This window comes from Coenobita brevimanus, chromosome 13 (assembly GCF_032717465.1).
Source record: "Coenobita brevimanus isolate Jiangsu-jjx chromosome 13, ASM3271746v2, whole genome shotgun sequence".
Lineage (NCBI taxonomy): Eukaryota > Metazoa > Arthropoda > Malacostraca > Decapoda > Coenobitidae > Coenobita > Coenobita brevimanus.
In genome coordinates, this window is record NC_136966.1 from 49,412,789 (window position 1) to 49,429,712 (window position 16,924).

The 16,924-nt window shown below is 43.0% G+C and overlaps 1 protein-coding gene and 1 non-coding gene across 2 annotated transcripts in view; both read left to right on the top strand.

Annotated features, from left to right (window-relative positions):
- Positions 1–3,899, top strand: part of LOC145415676 (uncharacterized) — a 561,483-nt gene extending 557,584 nt beyond the window's left edge. Inside the window, exons 67-69 of the mRNA XM_080284894.1 lie at positions 408–977; positions 1,122–1,201; positions 1,608–3,899. Of these exons, the coding sequence (XP_080141020.1) occupies positions 408–977; positions 1,122–1,201; positions 1,608–1,833 (876 nt within the window). The 3' untranslated portion in view covers positions 1,834–3,899. The remainder of the gene's footprint in view (positions 1–407; positions 978–1,121; positions 1,202–1,607) is intronic.
- A 6,290-nt stretch (positions 3,900–10,189) lies between these two features.
- LOC145417016 (5S ribosomal RNA) lies at positions 10,190–10,308 on the top strand. The gene has a single exon (XR_013900383.1). It is a non-coding gene; the product is annotated as a 5S ribosomal RNA (ribosomal RNA).
- Positions 10,309–16,924: the final 6,616 nt, after the last annotated feature.

The window sequence follows — 16,924 nt, forward strand, 5'->3', positions numbered from 1 at the left end:
TAAAGTTGTGTACATTAATACATTCGTTGATGTTTTTTCTGCTATGTTTTTAAATCCCTACAATATGTTATTATGCCCACTTTTAAATTGGGGGTTTCGTTTACTACCTATTTTGTGGTTACGGTTATTATTGTTTTGTTTTTTTGGCTTTACATGTAGAGCATAGGCGCTGATGATCATTTTGATGTATAAAATGTTTGTTTATTGCCTTCTGGTTATGACGTTGCCATAAACACAACTTTAAAGCGTCATAACTCAAAAGTACATTTTGGTGCCGATGCCCCTTTGGTTCTAGACGCCTCATATATATATATATATATATGTTTTGCAGTTTAGGCTTACAGTAATTCAGGACTTGATATTACCATACTTAAACATTTTTTTTTTTTTTTTGGTGCATTTTCCAGGAGTTCCTCATGGACCTTGATGGCCACAAGTCTGTGATCATGTCTCTAAACATCATTGGAAAACATCTGGCAGAACACACACGTGATGAGCGTCGAGCAAAGAAAGTGAGGGAGCGTTTAGCCGTCGCCAATCAACGGTGGGAAGCAGTATGTGCTGCAGCCTCTGTGTGGCAAGCAAAGTTACAGACCACACTCATGGGCAATGAAGAATTCTACAGTACCATATCTGACCTTTTAGCATGGACTGATACAACAGAAGAGAATCTTCTGAAGATTGCAGCAGAGGAGGAAATGGATGAGGCGGCCCTGCGAGAGCGAGTGGGTCGTGTGCTGGACGTGAGGGCAGAGGTAGAACGATGTGAGCCACGGGTGGCATCCCTGCACGAGGCCGCACACCATCTTCTGCCCACCCAGCATGACCACCGCTGTGCTGCGGTCAGAGACCAGCTGGCACTACTCTCACGACGCCTCAGCCTTCTACTCCAGATGTGCTCTCAGCAACTGACTCATCTTTCACAGTTGCTTGGCCAGGACTTCACAAGTTCTTTGGCTTCGCTTGCATCTTCAGGGGTTAGTCCAGGGAAATATCCCATGTAGCATTCAACTTTGGTATACAGTAAATTGTTTGGTTCTGTATATTACTTTGCTGATCATGCATGTTATAGAATTGCAGTGCACAACGCATGTAGTACCTGAAAGCACTCTATTTTCCAGCTGTACGAGTCTGCCGAGTTCACTTTATCGCGGCCAACCTCACCAAGCTCCCTGTCAGCCAGCTTCCACTCTGATGCTCAGTACGTACAACTTGGCACATGGAACCTGCCAAGCACTTAGTCTGAATTCGTTTTGTAGTACACAAGTTTAGTTTAGTTTATTTTTTATTTTATTCTTTTATTTATTTTTTTAAAAATCTATGTACAGTACTGTATACTTAGTTGTATACTATATTTTAATGGTAATACCTTAGGTACAATAAAATTTGTAATATATTTTTATCAGTTCTTTAGTTCATTTGGAATGATAAATGTCCACTTTAGTGCTTTTTGTATTACCACTGATCACATGAGATACTATACTTGATTGCACATTTAATTACTGTATAAATATTTGTGTGCTTTTTTTATTTCCATGATAAACTGCAAATATAAATCTATGTGTGATTTATTGATATTAATGTAGCATTTACTGTTTTGTCAACAGTGATGGTACTGGTGAAGGTAGTGAAGGGGTGGTGCGGCGCTCCTATCGTTTCCTTGGTCGGGTGATGCGAGCAGCATTACCCATTCAAGCCCTCATGCTGCTCATGCTCGGTGTTGCCTCCCTTGTCCCAACATCAGAGGATGACTATGCTTGCAGCCTGGCCAACAATTTTGCTCGCAGCCTTGATCCTATGCTGCGCTACCCAAATGGGCCCCCACCCTTTTAAGTTCATCTCACCATTGTTTTTACCCAGTTGACTTCAAATGCAACTTTTTCTAGGAATTCTGCGGTCTTCCCTATGATCTGAACTAATTATAGTATGACCACCCAAACTACCATGTTTATTTTGGTATATAACACTGTCATCAGTATATCATACCTGTCAAAATTAATCTATTTAATGTACAGGTATTTGCATATGTGTAACATGAATTATATACACAATTTGTATATTTTAGCAAGTAAGACAGTATATAATAATTGCTTATGTAGTTTGGGTTGGATGGTTAATGAAGTTGTTGATTTTCACAAAGTTTAAACTATTTAAAATATGGTGTAGTGGTGATGTAATGTTTGAAAAGTTCCTTATGAAAGTGCCCAACTTTATTTCTAAATGATGGAAATTGATATGGGTAACATTTTAGCCTAAATTAATTTTACAGTGAATTATACATGCAGTATATATATATATATATACATATATATATAAAATAAAATAAATTCAGAAGACATACTTATTGCTCTGTGAGAACTCGTTAGCATAAGGCGTAGGGTAGGAGTTTATGGATTGTTTGAATGTTTATACATGAATGTTTCAGACTTAGATCGGGCCATGCCTATGCAGTAGTGTGTTCGTATATACAGTATATATATATATATATATATATATATATATATATACAAACACTATTGTCTAGTTCAGCAAACCATAATACTCTAGTGCATTGTCTGTCTTATGCTTACTGGGATTTGACATTGCAATATGTAAACAAATTAATATCACAGTTCTTTTCACTATAACTCATCTGTATTGTGACTGCACTTAAAACTTGAGATGTGAACTAAACATCACTTGGTGCTATTATCTGATCATACTTTATTGGTGGTGATTCTGAAACTATTTGCAGTACTGATGATTAGGTGCTATGAGGTAATTTATCCTGAGTGGTGTTGTCTTCAGTGCTTTATAACATATTAGTGACATTTTACACTGAATATATTTAAGGAAGTGATGGACTCAGGTTAACAGTTTGGTTAGTATTATATGGAAGGTAAAAGTGATGATTAGGTTGTCTATGGCATTCTTTACTAATATCAGTTCCCCTGTGAGAAGCGGAACCAGTGCCAGTAGTCAGGTTCATTCATTAGGTGTATAAATCATTACAAGTCATATGTGATAAGTGTTAATGCCCACTATTGGAGCAGTATAAAGAATTAAGGTAATGGTGTCCATTATTTGATATTTGGAATTGATTTAGAAATTGCTGATTTATAAGGAAAGCCACATATTTTCTATGTACTTAGCACAGATGATTTTTATTCTGACATGGCTAGATACCCAGCTGTGCATTCACTATCCCTCTTGTTGTTCTCCTCTTCTTAGTTCTTTGGAATCCTTTGATTTGCTTTACATTATTATAGCTTGTGCAGCCTGTTTGACAGTGCAGAACAGGTTGGTCAGTGTGGAACCTGATCATCTGGTTCTCAAGATTAACTATTTTCACAGGTGTCACAATGAGCGAGTCTTCGTGTTGTGCACTTTGTCGCGGGGTGCCTCATGAAGATGTGATATATGTGAAACTAGTTGTCAGCACTGAAAGTTGCATGGATTAATTTTGGAAAAACAGTATTTTTCTCAAGAAAGCCTTTGCCCTTGAGTAATTGTCAGCCAGTTATATAGGGTATAAGCTTATTTGCTTTAATGCTTTCATATACAGCAATTTGTTATGGCTGGTCAGAGAAGTTTTTTTGGCTGCTGAAAGATATGGAAATAATGTGAATATTAGTGCCTGAACTAGTTTATCTAGTTTGTGCAGGCTGTGACGTGTGTGCCATAGATAAGTGATCAGCCAGTAGTGAATAAGATTATTAGCCAATCAAAAATACTAGCCCATAAAATGATGAAAAATGCAGTGATCCAGCCAATCAAAACAGCTTCAGAACAACCAATAGCAGCATCAAACTTCCATCCACTAGCATTGCTTTTCGTCAGTGTAGCAGAGCACGCGCAACGGGCAGTACTTTATACCATGGTGTGAGTTAAATTCATACAAATATATGTGTTCTTATTAACTCTTGTTTTATTTGTAACTCATCATCTCACATCTGATCTTGATGCTACAGTAAAACACAGATTTAAGATTGTACTCATGGCTATGTGGGATTTACTGTCCAGTACAATGTAAGTGTTATGCTAAAAAGATGGGTAATGAGTGAGGAGTCCCATGAATAGGAGAACTCCAGTATTTTATTCCAACTAATGCTACATTATTTTAATCAGTTCATGGGGAATCATAAGAGCCTAAGAGTTTTAATATGGCAACCGTTAACCATCACATGATCGAGACAACTTTAGTGTTTAATTCCAGCTAATGTTGTTGTGACCCCAGGCTCACATGGATGTGAACTCAGTGTACTGAAGGCTTAAGTTGCCTTTCTCCTGCAACCCACCATCCATTCCCTTTTTGAGGGATACGAGTTGAGGGATGTTTATATAGCCATGCCCGGTTGTATTGGTGCTACTATATGAAGACATCCCTTTCCAGCTAACGTTAAACTGTTTAATTCAGCTGAGTCATGCGAACTTCAGGGTGTTAATGGTAGCAATGGAGGTTGAAGGTAGGGTGTAACTAGGAGTATGATGGTCAAGAGGTCCACTTGCACGTGGAGGAACAGGTTGACGAATGAAGAAGTGAAGGAACGATGTGGGGTGGATGTGGATGTGGTTGAGAAGATTAGGAGAAATACACTGAGGTGGTTTGGACATGTGAAGAGAATGGAGAATGAAAGACTGACTAAGAGGGTGTATGTAGGTGAGATGGAGGGAGAGAGAGGGAGAGGTAGACCGAGGATGAGGTGGAGGGATGGAGTTGAGAGGTATATGAGGGAGGGGGGGGTGAGCCGGGGGTAGGGTAGTCAAATGGTAGGTGACAGAGCGACTTGGAGGCGTTTTGTCTGCGGCCACCCTTTGCAGGATTAGGGCGTCGGGCTAGAGATAGATAGATAGATAGATAGATCTTTTAAAAAATGGGTTCCCCACCACCCAGCAACTATGCTACAGCACAAGTATTTCATTACAGCACCTTCAGTAGCCATAGTGCTTTATACTGTATCTAGGATGCTTTCTCTTAATTCATGTGTGTGATTTTTAAGAATTCATGAGAATTACTGATTTAGTGTGTGGATGGACAAGGGACCCACTAAGACATAAGGTAATGTGGTGGTGGGATGAGGATGTAGAAGCTGCAGTTACAGAGAAAAGAAAACTGTTCCAAGAATGAAAAAGGGAAAGTAACAGCCAAAAATACCTGGCTGCAAAGCATACCATCTGAAAGGAAGTATTCAGGGCAAAGTCTGAGTCTAGAAAACTGTTATTGGAAAGCTAAAATGCTGAAGGAGGAATGTGGTATTTAAGGTTGCTATATTGTGGTAGGTGGTGGCAACCATCATCCACCCACTTGATGTAGTGCTGCCTACTTTTTCCTTCGCCTTTTATTATTCTTTTTCTTTCTGCCTTCCTCTCTTCCTACTAGGGGGCACGGTGGCTCAGTGGTAGAGCATCAAGCTCATAATCGGGGGACTGGAAGTTCGAGCCTCACCCGGGACTGCCGTGCCAGGAGTGGTAGCCACTCCTGTAACCTAGGGGAACTATATAATCCAATACAGGGTCCAGCCTGGAGGAATGCCATTTCTCCCATTTTCTGTCTTCCTACTTCTCCCATCTTTTCTACCACTTTTTATTACTTCTTTTGTTTTCAGGTGGCTTTACATTGAGTGACAAGCCAAATGGTGTCCTGGCTTGCAAGAAACCATTTACAGCACTAGGTGGTACCCACATAACCAATCCAGATGTATTCCCTACGTGTTAGGAAGTGGGTTGGCGGAGGGTTAGTGTCCCTTCCTGTAAAACGACTAACTCAAAGACAAACAACCACCCTTTTTGGTATTATGGTGTCTCGTTATAGATAGATAGACAGATAAACAGATGAAGAGAGAAGATAGGATATCATAAGTGAGCAGTGTGCAAAGAATGATGAAGAAAGAGTAATGGTGGATAGTGAGCATATTAAGGATGCCTGGAGACAGTATTACAACCAGCTGCTGAATAAGGAGTTTAAATGGAACAGGAAAGGTTTGGAGTCATCAGATCCAGTGTTTGGCCCATGGCCTTTGGTTGACTATACTATTAGCAGGGTAATCAGCAGAATGCAGCTGGGGAAGGTGTCTGGGTTGACTGCAGAGATGTTGAAGGCCTCATAGATATACGAGTGAGTTATCCTGTATACTAGTGTGTTGTTCCAGATGACAGGTTGAATAGTGTGATTGTCAATGTGTACAAAGGGTGGTGTGATGCCTTGGAAAGAGGAAATTATACAGAGATATCAAACTTTTGTGCCAGATATTGAAGGTAATGGAGAAAGTAAAGTCCTGAAAGGTATGGTTAGGGAAATAGTGAATAGTGATGAGACATTCTTTGAGTTTATACCAGGCAAAGGGACTATGATGCCATATTCATTGTCTGACAGCTTCAGGAAAAATTTATAGGAAAGAAGAGAAAGCTGTACTGTACTTTGTTGATGTGGAGAAGGCCTTTGACAGAGTTCCTAGGGAGGTGGTGAAGTGGGCAGTGAGAAAGCTTGGGACTGAGGAATGACTGGTTAGAGTGGTTTATGGCAGTGCATGAGGGTGCCTTCACCCAGGTGAAAGTGAATAGAAGCTTGAGTGACAAGTTTTCTGTGAATGCTGGCATGCATTGGGTTCAATTTTAAGCCTCTCATCTTTTGTCACAGTGCTTGAAGCTCTCATGTTGCTTCAGAACTGGATTCCATGAGAGATGCATCCTGATTTGTTATCACAGGGAATCAGAAGGTGGCAGAGGAATGATTTAGGAAGTGGTGAAGTGCAATGGGATACATGGGTTGGAGAGTAAATGCAGATAAAACAAAAATGATGATATCTAGGGTTGGTGGCAGTGCAGTACAGTACTGTCAAAGAGGGAGTGTGGCAATGTGCAATATGTCACGTGTGTTTTTGATAAGTGGGCGCATAAAAGATATAGTGGTAGGCGGCACTTACCATCCACTCACTCAATGTAGTGTCACTCTCAGGTGTCTGCCCTTTCTTCTCCTTCCTCCTTTCCTTCCTTCCTCTTCTGTCTTTCTTTACTTCATTCTTTCCTCGTCCTTCTGCCTATTGGTGACTTTACACTCCCTCTTATGTCTTTCTTTTCTTCATTCTTTCCTGTTCCTTCTTCCTATGGGTGACTCTACACTGAGTGACAAGCCGAATTGTTTCCTGTACACCAGGAAACCATTTACTACGCTGGGTGGTAACCACATAACCAAATTATGGCGCCTAGAGGTTTAGTGGGTAATTGCTGCACTCCTATCAGATTGGACCGGTGACGGTTTATATCCAAAGGGTGGTTGGAGTTATTGCTCATATAATGCCGTTCATGGATGAGTGAGGCTGGTCACTTTCATCTTAAATGTCAGGACTAACTTGCCTAGCCCCGGGCTTCTACACTCCTCATGGGGCAACGTAGGATTGGATGATGATGATGGATGATAAAAGATGTAGTGGTATCGCAGGTACTACGAAATAATGCTGATTTCGTGTGTGTGGTGTGTACGGGAGGCGATCCAGAGGCAGAGAGGTGGGAAAGGAGTGACCTTGCTGGAGAGTCTCTTGAGAGTGTGGAGGAGTTTTGTTATTTGGGGGGACAGCATGTGTGCTAGAAGCAGGGCCGGAGCTAGTTCTGTGCCCAGGGTAAGGAGTGGTTGGAAGAAGTTCAGGGAACTGTTGCCTGTCCTAACATTGACAGGGCTGTAGTACCCTGTTCACTGGTTGTCTTATTCCCTACCACAGTGACACAGAGACGAAGGTGCAAACACAGAGATGGGAGAAAACAAACTCATCAGACCTAACAGCAGTTTATTGAGTTTATTGTAAGATTACAGCAGGTGTGGTGTATAGAGGGATAGAGGGTTTTCAGCTGCTGTAGTGATGATATCCAAAGCCTTTGGTATTGAATGAACATAGACTTTCATAGATCCCCCTGAAGATTAGCTATTAAAGCATTAAATAATTCATAATATATTTACAGAATGATGGTAGTAGGTGGTGGCAGCCATCATCCATTCACTTGATGTAGTGCTGCCTACTTCTTCCTTCACCTTTATTGTTCTTTTTCTGTGTCTGTCCTTCTCCTTTCAAATTTCTCGTGTCTCTCCAGTCACTTTTTATTACTCTTCTTTCCCCTTCAGGTGGCTTTACACTGAGTGACAAGCCTAATGGTTTCGTGTAAGCTAGGAAACCATTTACAATGCTGGGTGGTAACCATATAACCCATACATGTTCCCTACATGTCAACATGTCGGTTGGTGGAGGGTTAGTTCCCCTCCCTGTAAAACAACAAACTCAAAGGCAAGTGGCCACCCCTTAGGTGTCTGGCTACTGATATACAGATAAACCTTATTTTTCAGAGCCATATTTATTAATATGATTGTTCAATGATGTATTATTAGCTAGGTAGGTAGCCAGATAAGCCATGCTAGGGCAAATGAGGCAAATATTATCATTTATTGTAACACTTGAGTCAGCGCAGGACCCCTGGACAGCCATAAATCCGGCCCTGGTTTCCTGTAAGTCAGACAACCATTTACTATGAGTGGTAACCAAATACCAGATAATGCCAGGTCATTTAGTGGGTTAAGTATTCCAACCGGACTGACCTGTGTGCTGTAAACTGCCAAAAGGGAAAAATCTAGGCCAAGGTAAAGTGAAAAGAGTATAGCTGATATTAATGATCTTGATGCCTGGTGGTTTAGTGGGTTAAGTGTAAGTGTACCAACCACCAGACTGAGCCTGTAACAGTTTATATCCTAGGGATGGTTGGAGTTTAGTGCTGACATAATGCCACTTATAGGTCGGTGAGGTTGTTCACCCTTGCCTTAAATATCATGACTTAATAGCCTAGTCCCAGAACCCTACACTTTGAAGGGATCAGTAGTAGCAGTGGTATAGTAGTAGTAATAGTAGTTTAGTAGTGGTAGTAGTAGTAGTAGTTTACTAACGGTAGCAGCAGTAGAAATACAGTAGTAGGAGCAGCAGCAGCAGCAGTAGTAATTGAAAGACACACCGTAGCAGAACACCACTGGGGCATGGCGACACCCCCCCAGGAGGAGACCACAGAGAGGCTCTGAGGGCACGCACGTTATCCAGACAGTATGGACCTATGTACCCTAAAACCTTGTGCCCTTATTCCCCAGAACAGACCCAGCGAGGGCTATGCAGTACGGGCGCATTACCCTCCAGCTGGACCAGCCCTCACCAGGTTCAGGGTGGGGCTGATACTTCAGTCCCAAGCAGCACCCAACAGACAGCCATCTGCCGCACGAAACCCGTGATGGCCATCAGCCGCACAAAACCCGTGACGGCCATCAGCCGTGCAAAACCCGAGGCGGCCATCAGCCGCCCTCCTCCTGTTGCCTGTGGGACGTCCGCGATGGCCATCAGCCGTGTCAGGGGGAGACACCACACCAATCGTCTCTCGCCCCCTGTGACTTCCGTCCTGGAGGACATCCCTTGCTTAGCCCAACCTCCTGTGGCCAAGTGGGACGCTCCTCCGTTTCTCTCCACAGAGGCAGCCTCCAGGAGGAGCTCCTTGGTTGGAGGATGTTTGGCAAGGCCCTGCAGTGACCCTGGAAGTATGTGCAGTCCAGCCGGCGCCCAGGTGAGATGACCAGCTGACACATTCCCACTGGAGGCGACGCCGCAGACTACCCCTGACGGCGGCCCAACAGGAGGGAGACCGCAGCCCCCGGACCCCCAGGTGCCCCTGAAACCCCAGGGCATGACCTCCCCAGCCCCAGACGACGATGATCTCCTCCCCAGGGTGGGCACAGGCAAGTGCACCTACTTTCACTGTTTGGGCCCAGTCCAGAGGTCTCACACACCTCATCGAGCCCCACGAGAAGAGGGCGTCTCACCACGTCGCCCAACAGCCCACAGAAGATGCCGCCACCCCTGAGGGTCGTCCTGTGTCCCTTAAGAGAAGGAACACCTGACGGGACCCCTCCTGACTGACACCTGTAGAGCCCAGGACCTCGGCAGCCCAGTCAGAGTCCTCTAGTCTACATAGTGATTTTGTGACTGAATAGTGTACTGTGCTTTATTTGCATTCATATTGTATCCGTTGGTGTGTAAATAAAGATAATACACGTGTAAGGTTGTTGACCAGAGTTTTTATGTCCTGTTCTTCTTGTAGTGTACTCTAGCTCCGGTCTCGAAAGAGAACCCCGGCTCAACAGCTTGTGTTTATAGGACGAGAAGTCGACCTATAAACACCTAGCATAACAGTAGCCAACGGCCATACCACGTTGAGTACACCGCTTCCCGTCCGATCAGCGAAGTTAAGCAACGTTGGGTCTGGTTAGTACTTGGATGGGTGACCGCCTGGGAACACCAGATGCTGCTGGCATCCCTACGTGTCAAGTGGGGTTGGTGGAGGATTAGTGCCCCTCCCTGTAAAACAAAAATTCAAAGCCCTTGCTCTGGGATACATGGCGTCTGGCAATGAATGAATGATGAATAACAGTAGTATCCATAGGTTGATCATAAATATAAACCCAGTGAACTGCAGGCTGAAGCCATCCTCATTCTGCAGTCCACCATCGTCCTTTCAGCTGCCAGTGAAGGAGTTTAAGCATGTTTGTATAGCCAGGCAGCTCCACTGTCTGGTTATATAGTGCCACCACATGAAGGCAGCCATCTCCATGAGTCTCCTTAGTTACTAGTCGAATCAACCCTCCAATCTGACTGCACTTGGCCATCAACTGAGCTGAAAGGGGTTACAGATCTTCGTGATGAGGCAGGAATGAGTCTCCTTGGTTGCAAGTCAAATCAGTCCTCCAATCTGACTAATGGGCTGAAAGGGGTTACGGAAGACTGAAAGTGAAGGAAGGAGAGAGAGAGAAGAGGAAAGACGGATTGAGGGAAGGATGCGAAGAGGAATGATACTTAAATGGCCAATCATCTGCACCCAAAATAAAAAAATAGATATAAAAATATATAAATCTGGCAGGCACAACATCTGCATGATGAAGTTAGCACATCTACCAAACTGAATAAGGCATGCCAAACTCTTGTCTGGATGATCCTACATTCAAATTTTATCCAATCAACATATAGTCAGCTGCCTAGGCTCATCATCGTCGTTACCAAAATATTTGACAAACTCATTACCTGCTGCCAAGAAAACTATTGGCCTATGAAGCCCCTTCTCAGCTACCTAGTCACAAACAGACACCAAAAACCGCCTTAAACTCATACTCCTGACATGATCTAACCAGTAATACAACCATAATTTTTTTTTTTCAATGTGTAGATGGGAAGTGGGAGGTACAAATGTGGAGATACTTGTGTTGGGGTATGTTCACCTGATACAATCGGCTTCAGACAATTATGGAAGTTTGATTTTCCTTAATAGTAAAACAATGGCTGTAAATTTACTGGCTCTGCCAAGCCTAATAAGTACGTAAAATGAAGTAATAACCTATTATCAGACTTTTACTCACCAAACTTTTGATATGTTAGATCTTACGAATATCAAAACCTAACCACAACATAACTTTTTGACCACATTACAAACATGATGGTCACAAATGTGTTGTCTACAGCATTGTTATTAAGCTTGCTACCACTACACCATAATATCAATAAGAGTTCTGTCTACTTTCCCATACACTGTCACTGAGAGTACCTTGTTCCTAGGGTTCTCAACAAGCACCCTAAGTTTGTAAATTAAAAGCTTTCCTTATATAATGTCATTCATATTTCCAGTAGTTAACGCAGCTGCTTTATGTACCTAGTGCCTGTTGCCATTAAAGACGACAACACAGTGACCTGGCTCGTGTATTCCTCTACAAGAGTGGACACAACAGTCGCAGACTCTTGTGTCTGTGCAAACAACGGAAAAGTTCCCATCTGGAGGGAAGAACTACTGCTTAGATCGAAAATATATGATTCTCCAATATCTGCCATGCTGCTTTGCGTCATCAGCTGACCGGGGTGTTTGTTTACATTCGTCAGTACGGCTTGAGTACTGTTTTTGCGGGGCCACTTTGACTTAAAGCCAAAGATCGAAGCCAGGCTTGAGCCTCAGGTCTCACAAAAATGCGTTTTAATTTTTTGGTGATATTTGAGAATTTTAATGGTATATATATATATATATATATATATATATATATATATATATATATATATATATATATATATATATATATATAGAAAATAAGGCGGTTTTCATTTTAAGGTATGGTCCTATGGTGTACGGTATGGGATGTGCCTCTGAACCGACACTGCAGCTCATCATCCACTTCCTGGGGCAGGGGGGATGGGGAGAGTCTAGAGCTGTTGGCATAGGTAAATTCTTCATTCCGGCTCCGATGATTGTTTGGGCTCCGATGATTCTTCGTTTGGGCTCTGTTGTCTCTTCGTACAGGCCCTGATGATTCCTTGTCCGCGCAGGTCCTACAGCCAGGCTCGTCGATTCCTCCGAAGGGAAGATGCGTACTCCAGTGTTGACTGCTATGGCAGGTAAATATAAAGATGATAATTTGAATTGTTGTGAGCAGGTGGAGATTGTCAGACGTGAAAGGATTGAACTTGCTGGTGAATCTCTTGAGTGTGTGGAAGAGTTTTGTTATTTGGGAGACATGTGGCTAGGGTGAGAAGTGGTTGGAAGAAGTTCAGGGAGCTCTTGCCTCTCCTGACATTGAGAGGGCTCTCCCTACGTGCTAAGGGGTCTTTGTATGCAGCATGTGTTAGGAGAATCCCGGAAAGAAAGTATCAGGAAAAAAAGTAACAGTAAAAAACGTAAGGGAAAGAGCTAATCTAACCTAACCTAACCTAATCTAACCTAACCTAACCTGACCTAATCTAACCTAACCTAACCTAACCTGACCTAATCTAACCTGACCTAACCTAGGAAAAGTTGTTACTTTTTTAGTTACTTTTTTTCCTGATACTTTCTTTCCGATTCCCCTCATCCACACCTCCCTACGCCCACCCAAAGTAACCCATACCTATTCACGCTCACCCACAACTACCCACATCCGCCCACACTCACCTCCACCTATCTCCACCCACCCACACTTTCTCCCACCCGTCCACACTCATCCACACGCTCCTATACGTATCCACAAAGATCAGAGTTAGGCAGCAGTGATACATACAAACATGTGTTGACCATACTGAGACAGAGAGAGACGCGTTGAGGATGAGAATAGGTCCGTAAGGCAAAGGTTAAAGTCAGTTTGGGTTGAAGGATGCCAGAGTTAGGGCTGAAGGATGCCAGGGTTAGGGCTGAAGGATGCCATGATAACAGTTGAAGAATGCTAGAGTTAGATCTGGAAGGATGTCATAGATAGGGCCAAAGTATGTCATGGTTAAGACTAAAGTGTAGCCCACCAAGACTAGGACGGAAGCTCGAGCATATGATGTGGATACCATGATACGATGGCTTAAATTATTCTTTCCGCCAGCATAACGATATCATTCAGCTATGATAAACACACACACACACACACACACACACACAACATGTGAAAAAGAGGACTTGATGTACCTTCAGTGCCAGATCTAATATTTACTAGGCAAGAAAATGATATTGACAGTTTAATATATCACCCTCCACTCGGCAAAAGCGATCATGCAGTACTAAATTATAACTTCAGGATAGCATATGACATAGTAAACAGCAATGACAGTTACAAAAAGAGCCTAAACTATAAAACGGGAAATTATCAAGACATAAAGAAGTATTTCTTAGAAGTTGATTGGGAAAATGAGCTTAGAGGACAAGATTTAAATGCTGTATATAAAAAATTCTGTGAATTTTATGAAATAGGAGTCCAGAAGTACATCCCACAGCACAAAGAAGCAGATAAGAAAATACAGAAATGGTTCAATACAGAATGTAAAAAATCAAAAGAAAGAAGAGATTTGTTGTGGAATACATACAGAAACATAATAGTGAAAGGGCGTATAATAATAACAAACAGGCAAGAAACGATTATACAAGAATAAGGAGGGAAGCCCAAAAACAGTTTGAGGAGGATATAATAAATAAAAGTAGTGATCAACCAAAGCTGTTTTACAGTAATATCAGAAGCAAAACCAAAGTAAAAGATATAATATAATCAATTACGGACGAGAGAATCACTTATACACAAGAGAAGGATATTTGTAAAGCACTAAATAAGAATTTCCAATTAGTTTTTACAGAAGAAAAAATTTTTGAGAGGGACTATGTGGAACATGCATGTCCACACATACTACCAGATATACAAATAGCAGAAAAAGTAATACAGGAGGAGTTAAGTAGATTAGACAGAGGAAAAGCAAGTGGTCCTGATGAAATTTCATGTTGTGTACTACGAGAATGTGCAAAAGAGTTAAGTAAACCATTATTTTTAATTTTCAAGAAATCCTTGAGTCAAGGTAAACTACCTGATATTTGGAAAAAAGCAAATATTGTCCCCTTATCCAAGAAGGGAAATAGACGAGTCCACTCAGCTACCGACCAGTATCACTGACCAGTGTTGTAAGCAAGGTATTAGAAAAGCTTATAAGAAAAGCTTGGGTAAACCATCTAGAAGAACACAGTATGATAACAGAAAGACAGTTTGGTTTCAGAAAAGGAAAATCATGTGTTACTAATCTGCTGAGACAGAGTAACAAACACAATACAGGAAAGGGAAGGACGGGTGGACAGTATCTATTTAGATTTCAAGAAAGCTTTTGACACAGTACCACACAAAAGACTTTTATGGAAACTGTACCATCAAGGAGGAATTCGAGGCAAACTGTTTTGTTGGATGCAAGACTTTCTCATAAAAAGAGAAATGAGAACAGTACTAAGAGGAAACTACTCGTCATGGAAAGAAGTGACTAGTGGAGTACCACAGGGTTCAGTGCTGGCACCAATCATGTTTTTAGTGTACAGTATATAAATGATATAAACAGTAACACTGGAAATGAGAGCTATCTGAATATGTTTGCAGATGATGCAAAAATACAAAGGAGAATTACTAACACAGACTCTTGTAAAGAGCTACAAGAAGAATTAAATAAACTTCATGAATGGAGTAGTACATGGCAAATGGAATTCAATGTGGACAAGTGTCATGTAATCAAGTTTGTAAATGTTATGCTGAGTGTTTTTAGGCCGACTCCTCGTACTAAAAACACTAGCTACTGAGCGGGGTCCTCTTCCCGGACCGGAAGTAATGCACTAACAAAGGAACAGGACATAAAAACTAGGCAGTCCACCTTTAACACATCTATTACCTTAATTCTAACACCGTGACAATATTACATAGAATGATATTATGGACAGAGGATACAGATATACAAAGTTACGTTAGTACAACATGGGATTTTCACACACACTATAATTATACCTTACAATGGGTTAAGGGTCCATAAGTGAATGAGACTAACTTGCATTAAAGTCCAAAAGGTCTTAGTGTACTGGTGCAATCGAGATGTCTGGGCTTGATGAGCCGGGGAGGGATTATTACTGTAAAAGAACAAGGGAAGCAGATCACTATAATTCACTGTTTGGGCTCGGCGCGGCAACTCTCGCCCGCGCGTACACTGGCAAGGGGGGGACTCCTCTAGACTGGACTTGGGAATAGCACTAGTTGTACGGGCCCAGAACTTATAGTCTTTTCCAAGGGAAGGTATTTACGGACCTTTTTGGTGTAATCCCGCTGGTTCACTTTGTCACTGGATCACTGTCTCTGTCTCACTATAGGAAAGGAAAAGTCACTAATCTTGTCCGAGTTTCTGGGGCGATATCACTCTGTCACTATAGGGGGACCTCCGGGGGCTCTACCCGTGGCGGGAATCACCGTACCCGCTGGGGGGAGACTCGACCCGGGTCCGATGTTGCAGGGAGACCCTCTTGCCTGGGGTCTAGACCTGTTGTAGGTCCTCACTCTGGTCACGGTGCAGGGAGACCCTCTTGCCTGGGGTCTCGACCTGTTGTAGGCCCTCCTCTGGTCACGGTGAAGGGAGGCCTGTCTATGTTGGCCCTAGGGACTGGGGCCAAACAGGTGTAGCAGACGGGCCTGACATCGTAGGGTCTGCGGCAGGGGGAGGTCGGCGTCGACGGGCTGCTGGGCTTGCCTGGGGGTCCGAGGGCTGCGGAGGTCTGCTGGGGGACGCGCCGTCAGGTGTGGGCTGCGGCCTCGTCTCCTGCTGGTACCTGGGGAAGACAAGAATTTCCCGGGGGTGGGAGGTAGGTCCTGACTGGGACCGGGCCTCTGTTCGGGTGACACTTTCGGGGCAACTCTCCCGGGTGGTGTCCAGCTACTCCTGCAGGAGTTAGCTGACTTTAGAGGACACACGGAGGCCGTGGTCTCTCTTGCACTTAGGGAGGGTAGCACAGAGGCGACTCTCTCTCTTGTCTTCACAACTGCCGTGGCACTAGGTTGATCGGTCCTGGGACCCACTTGTGGCTTTGTGTGAGGGTCTCTTACCCTTGGTGTGGCTAGGGGTGTGAGCCCCGTATAGTCCACTATTGGGCCTCCTGCCCCGTTTGTTATAGAGGGTTCTTCTCCCTCGTCAAAGGACCTCCTGTCCTGGTTGTGGCAGAGGGTATTACGCCCTCGTGGCTCACGGTGGCAGAGGATACAAACCCCTCGTGGCTCACCAGGGTTGTTGCGGCAGATGATGGTCAGGGTTGCCAAGTCGCACCCTGCTCTGCCCGCGGAAACCCAACTGAAAACCAGCCCAAAAGTAGCCCAACACCAATAATTATTTTTAAAATCCTCTATTTATGCGAAATTAGTGTTTTATATTAATAATTCATATATAGGTCCCTATTAATGCCTGAAATGATCACTTGATTCACTTAAACTTTCCCTATTTCCCATAAAAACACTATTGCCCATAAAACAACAATGATTCTGTTGAAATATACTTATCATTACACTAGGTAATACAACATGCAAGTGAAGGTATTTTCTCTCCCTCTGAGTCAACTTTCCATCACACTTATATTATTCAAAAATCTATATGATCATCAT